We start from the raw sequence: 5920 nt of genomic DNA on the forward strand, positions 1-5920 counted from the left end.
TGATCATGTTTTAATAATGGACCTAAAGATCAAAATTAAATATCTATGTAGTGATTAAATAATATAATAAAATTGATTACTAACTAATTTGTGTGTGTGTGTGTGTGTGTGTGTGTGTGTGTGTGTGTGTGTGTGTGTGTGTGTGTGTGTGTGTGTGTGTGTGAGCATATATAGAAGCCCTGATTTGGGTGCATGTAACTTACAGCTTGGGGTTGGTGTGTAGTGCGTTAAGCATTAAGGGGCGTGGTTTTACGCACCATTGGTTTGCGGTGACTTGGTTGGAGACCTGTGCGGATGTCTGTCATTTCGGTGCAGTAAGTGACCGAAGACGCGTCGCGCGCTTTAAGAACCGGAGCACGAGCCTGCATACCGGCACAGCCGTGGCACCATGAGCGCGTGCCGCCAACACAAGTCAGTTAACTAACAAACACCAACAACACAGAGATCCCTACAGCATACGATGGAACCCAACATCTGTCTACGGACGAGTTCATCTGATGTCGGCTCGGGATTCGGATTTACCGATCCGGCTTTACTCTCTCTCTGAGGACACTGTATTTATTATTGATCAGTAGCTGATGGATTTTAATCTGATATTCTAAAGCACGAGCTGCTGGATTACTTGCCGTTTTTTTTTTTGTTTTGTTTTGTTTTTTGTTTTTGTTTTTTGTTGTTTTTTTGTACATTATTTTGGAAATAAGCTCAAGAGGAAGATGTATGGAATTAACCAGCGCTGTTTTTACTTGTAAGCACGAACAAAATCTCACCTCAGATTACAGTAAATGTTTAATATAAAGTTGTTGATAAGTTATAAAGTGTCATCTTCTCCGTTCTTGCAGATCTTTTCACTTCTTCGTGGTCTGGTGCCATGCACAGGTAAATATTCGCATTCTATACCAGTGTGAACTGAATCGAATGAATCCGAATATATTTCATTTTGCGGTGTAAATAAATGCTGTCATATTTCTAGGTTTTTATCAAAGTTATCATCGGAAAACTCCTTGTGTGTATGGTTAGAACTTAGTGATTTATTTCTATGCATTTATATCTAAACACAAAAGTAAGTCGTGCAATCACATTTATACGTGTTTTAGTGTTTGCTTTGCGTCATAGTAACATTGCATTGCTCATGACGCACTGCGTAAAATCTGTTGTAAGATTTATGATCAGTTCGCATATTATAAGCTTCATATGACTTTATTTTACACGTGAAATCAGAGTAAAGTTAACCGTGCCAAGAAATAAGCATGAGTGGTTTTAGCGGGTTCTTCTGTGTTTGTTTGTTTGCTTGTTTGTTTGCTTTCTTGTTTATTTGTTTTTGCATTTACGGTGTAAGTCAGTGCTGTGTAGGCCTAGGGAACGAGGGACAGGGAGAAACGTGTGATCTTATGTTTTCCCTTTACGTGAAACAAAAGGGGGAGAATGAGCCTTCTCCTGATTTTAAGCAGCACGTGAGGGAGCAGGGCGCGCAGACGGACGAACTCAGCCGGCGGCAGGTGCGCGTCTACCAGCTGTACAGCCGCACCAGCGGGCGCCACGTGCAGATCCAGGGCAAGCGCGTGAGCGCCACCGCGGAGGACGGCAACACTTTCGGTGAGTGTTATCACGTTTCCCTTTGGGTTTCGGTGGTAGAGCTGCTACAGAGCCTCTATCACAGCGCATAAAGAGCCTTGATTAGTTTAACGTAGGCAAAGAGCGCGCGCATGAAGACCGACAAATATTTCTCTAATTGCTCGCCTTTGTGTCGTGAGCAGCGCTAATGGACTTTAAACATCAAAGCACCGCGGTGCGGAGCGCACAGGAAGGCGCACGCGCGCACACAGGGACGCATATATATATATATAATACATCCATGTTATACATCTGCAAATAATCCCAGATAGTTGTTTTTTTAATAACACAGCTCCATGACAGTATGTACAGTCTTTAACAAAGGGTCTAATAAAAGAAACTCAGAGAAAAGGTTCTCAAGAGAGAAGCAAAATGGTTCCTTAGGGCAAATAACCTCACTAAAGGACACTCAAAAAAGGATCTTAAGGAACACTTAAACAGGTTCTTTAGAGAAAATAACCATTTAGCTCCCTTAAAGAACACCCTAAAAAAGGTCGTGTGGGGGCGAATAAGCTGCTTTTACTTCCTTAAAGAACATGCTTAAAGGTTCCTACAGAAACAAGAAGGTTCCTCGGAGCATATAAGCTTTATAAATCTCAGAAAGGATCTGTAAGGCAGATAAACCTTTTGGCTTCCATAAAGGACATTCAGAAATAAATAAAAGATTTAGTTCAAAAAAGAAACAGAACGGTTCTGTGGGGTGAATAAATGTTTAACGTCCTTAAGAAGGTTCTTTAGAGTGAATAACCTTTTAGTCTTTTCTTTAAAGAACACTTAAAATGGTCACGCAGTATTAATAAACGTTTTACCTTTCAGAAAGAAGGTTCTCTAGAGCGTATTACATTATCAGCTTCCTGAAAGAACTTCAAAAAAAGGTTCCATAATCGTTGCATTTCCGTAGATTTCTTGAAAAACTCTTATGTTGTTAGATTTTGCATAAAATCTTACAGCAGGATTAAATGTTTTTTTTATAACCCCTGGTCATGTGTACTGCAGTGTTTCATGCTCTAACATACAGAACGTGCTTCAACTAATCAGCTGAATAACATATCTGCATGAGTCGAAGTTGAAGAGGTTCTCCAGGATCATGTATGTTCTTTGAAGAACATTTTCAGGCACCTGAAACTGTTCTAGGAACCTATTTGTTTAGTACAACAATTCTATTGTTTTTTTTACAGTTCTTCGAATATTATGGCAGTAACAGTGTGTCTGTTTATGTGTGTGTGTGTGTTTGTGTTGCAGCCAGGCTGTATGTGGAGACGGACACCTTCGGCAGTCGGGTTCGGATCAAAGGAGCCGAGAGCAGACGGTATCTCTGTATGAACCGGAGAGGAAAGCTGGTGGGCAAGGTACAAACTAAAGTCATGACTTATCCCGACTCACACACTGGGCTCAACTACGCTACGCAGTGTTCTTTATTGGAAAGTTTAGAGTCCTACACAAACAGTGTACCAAGATTTAAGGTGCTTTATCTAAATGTTACAGGTTCTACATGCGAAGAAGAAAGTAACATCCAATTATCTGAAGTTAATTTGAAGAGAATGAATTGAAGGCTTGTCACACAGTTAATACACACTCGCTTAAAACAAGGGGGTTTAAAGAAACCATTCAAATGTACACAACAACACAAGTTCACTCAAGTTCAACACAGGTACATGTTTAGAAATAACAGTTCTATTTGGATTTAGCTTTTACACCCATAGAATTTTGTCCATCATTATTTCCATAGGAGAACGACAGAGAAAGTTCCATGCTGTAGACGATGTTGTATACTATAGATCTTATTTCTCCATTGAATTCAAATTTAAAGGGATCTTCATTGGTTCCTGAAGGTTTAACTCATAAATGAAGGTTTTTTTCACTTCCTGACATGGTTCTACATCAGATGTTTTCTGTGACAGCTTTACTAAGAGCGTGACTTCAAAACGAAGACCATTAGAACATCAGATCACAATTTTATTAGCTATGCTTAAAAACACAATCTCAAGTAGAAAAGGTCCCATATAGGACATAAAATCATTCTTTGTCTCTCCTTTCTTTGATGGTCCGTCTGTAGTTCTGAGCTCCCTGAAAGTCCAGACATATACTTACCTCAAGTTATTCAGAATTTGTTCATCAGATAAATCTTCTTCGAGTTCTTCGAGTCTGCTTCAAACCTTTCTGATAGGAAAAATGTATTTTGTCGAAATAGACAGAGGAACCCATAAACGTACCGTGGAGCCTGTTTCATGGGTTCTTTCAGGATCCGTTGTGTCTAAACAGTATTATTGTAGAGTTGTGGGATGTGGTAGCCTAGTGGTTAAGGTGCCGGAACTACCAATCGGAAGGTTATGAGTTCGATTCCTATGTCCACCAGGTTGCCACTGCTGGGCCCCTGAGCAAGACCCTTAACTCTCAATTGCATAAAAATGTAAGTTGCTCTGGATAAGGGTGTCTGCTAAATGCTGTATATATAAATATAGAGTTTGACCCAAAACTGTGAGCGTTCCCTTCAGAGTACTGTATAGAACCTTTTTATTAAGACTCTAGCTGTACCCATGATTACGTTATGATTATTTTCTTGAAACGAAACTCCAAACAGAACCCTTTATGAGCCTGAGAACACTTACTAAGAATGTAGCAGGTACCAGGACAGTTTGTATAAAAGCCTGACAGGTTCTAGATACTAAGAAGAAAATAATGACGGGTAATTTGGTGGTAAAAAGGATTCCTGTACCTTCAAGAGTTCTCCCAGAGGGACAGTGGAGACTTTTTTTAGGGTCTATATTTTTTAAGTATGTACATGTAGATTTTGTGTTGTTCTTTATAGCTGTCTTTATTGTGGCCACCTACAGGAAATAGTGCCACCTGCTGTCGGGTCAGGGGCAAGAACCTTTACCTACATACTGTAGATTCCTGATAGGTGTTGACAGGTGTAATGTGGAGTTTTCTAGGCTTACACACACATATCTAGTTAGTAAATACCTGTAGACTCTCAGAAAAAGGCTTCTTCAATGGTTCGTATCGGGTTCGATGGATAAATAAGCTTTCTTTGCAACCTACCAGCATTCTACATCAAACATTATAGCGAGCCCTCAGGTTCTTAAGCTCCCAGGTGCCACTTGGTACATATTCTGGTAAGAACACTGTTGTTGGATTGAGAGAAGAAGGAGAACCGAGATGGATTAAGGTGATTACATGAAATGTTAAAAATTTACACTATAAAAAAAATAAGGTGGGCATGGTAGCTTAGTGGTTAGCACGTTCACCTCACACCTCCAAGGTTGGGGGTTCGAATCCCGCCTCTGGCTTGTGTGTGTGGAGTTTGCATGTTCCTCCGGGTACTCTGGTTTCCAACCCCGGTCCAAAGACATGCATGGTAGGTTGATTGGCATTTGTGGAAAATTGTCCGTAGTGTGTGTGTGTGTGTGTGTGCCTTGCGATGGGTTGGCACTCTGTCCAGGGTGTATCCTGCCTCGATGCCCGATGACGCCTGAGATAGGCACAGGCTCCCCGTGACCCGAGGTAGTTCGGATAAGCGGTAGAAAATGAATGAATAAAAAAAAATAAGAATTTGGAATAAAAAATAAATACATTTTCTAAAGAGGATTTAGTCTTCCTAAACCATTTTAACCATCTGTGTAATCTAATAACACTGAGTTGTAGGATGTTATCCAAAATGTTCTTTTGTGATTGCATGCTAAATCATTATTTTAATATGAAATAAACATTATGTGGTTATAATGTCAGCTATGGCCATGTTCCCATAGGCCAACGGCAGAGGCAGGGACTGCATCTTCACCGAGATCGTCCTGGAGAACAACTACACCGCCTTCCAAAATGCCAAATATGATGGCTGGTACGTAGCCTTCACTCGGAAAGGGAGACCCATCAAAGCCTCTAAAACCAGAGAGAATCAAAGGGAAGTCCACTTCATCAAGCGGCTCCACAAAGGTCCGCTTCCCTTCCCCAACTCGGACCGAACAAAACACTTCGAGTTCATTAGCTTCCCTCCAATCCGGAGAGCCAAACGCAACAGGAAATCGCACACGGCTTCCTAACGCTGAGCCCCACAGACCCACAGGACAGATTTTTACTTTTTTTTTTTTTTACAACAAGACAGAAGAGGAAGCTATATTTTTGATATTTTCATAGTTAACGGATATAAAAATGCCCAAGAAAATAGAGACGACTCATTATAAAGTGGTGACTTGTACATATGAGAGATGATGTATATATTTTAATAAGCTCGGAATGTTTGTGTGAGTTGTGTGAGCGCTTTGTCAAGAGATGCAGGAGACACTGAATTTTAGCATATTCGGTAATAAAT

At 40.5% G+C, this 5920-nt stretch overlaps 1 protein-coding gene across 3 annotated transcripts; it reads left to right on the plus strand.

Annotated features, from left to right (window-relative positions):
• Positions 1-313: 313 nt before the first annotated feature.
• fgf17 (fibroblast growth factor 17) lies at positions 314-5920 on the plus strand. Of its 3 annotated transcripts, none has more exons than XM_027153158.2 (5): positions 314-745; positions 840-876; positions 1416-1593; positions 2854-2960; positions 5361-5920. In XM_027153158.2, the coding sequence occupies exons 1-5, from the start codon at positions 714-716 to the stop codon at positions 5649-5651; spliced, it is 645 nt and encodes a 214-aa protein (XP_027008959.2). In that variant the 5' UTR covers positions 314-713; the 3' UTR covers positions 5652-5920. The 3 variants fall into 3 exon arrangements, with proteins under 3 accessions (XP_027008959.2, XP_027009095.2, XP_047655951.1); XM_027153294.2 differs by having other exon boundaries at positions 1449-1593; XM_047799995.1 differs by lacking the exons at positions 314-745; positions 840-876 and having other exon boundaries at positions 1179-1593.

This window comes from Tachysurus fulvidraco, chromosome 14 (assembly GCF_022655615.1).
Source record: "Tachysurus fulvidraco isolate hzauxx_2018 chromosome 14, HZAU_PFXX_2.0, whole genome shotgun sequence".
NCBI classification, from domain to species: Eukaryota; Metazoa; Chordata; class Actinopteri; order Siluriformes; family Bagridae; genus Tachysurus; species Tachysurus fulvidraco.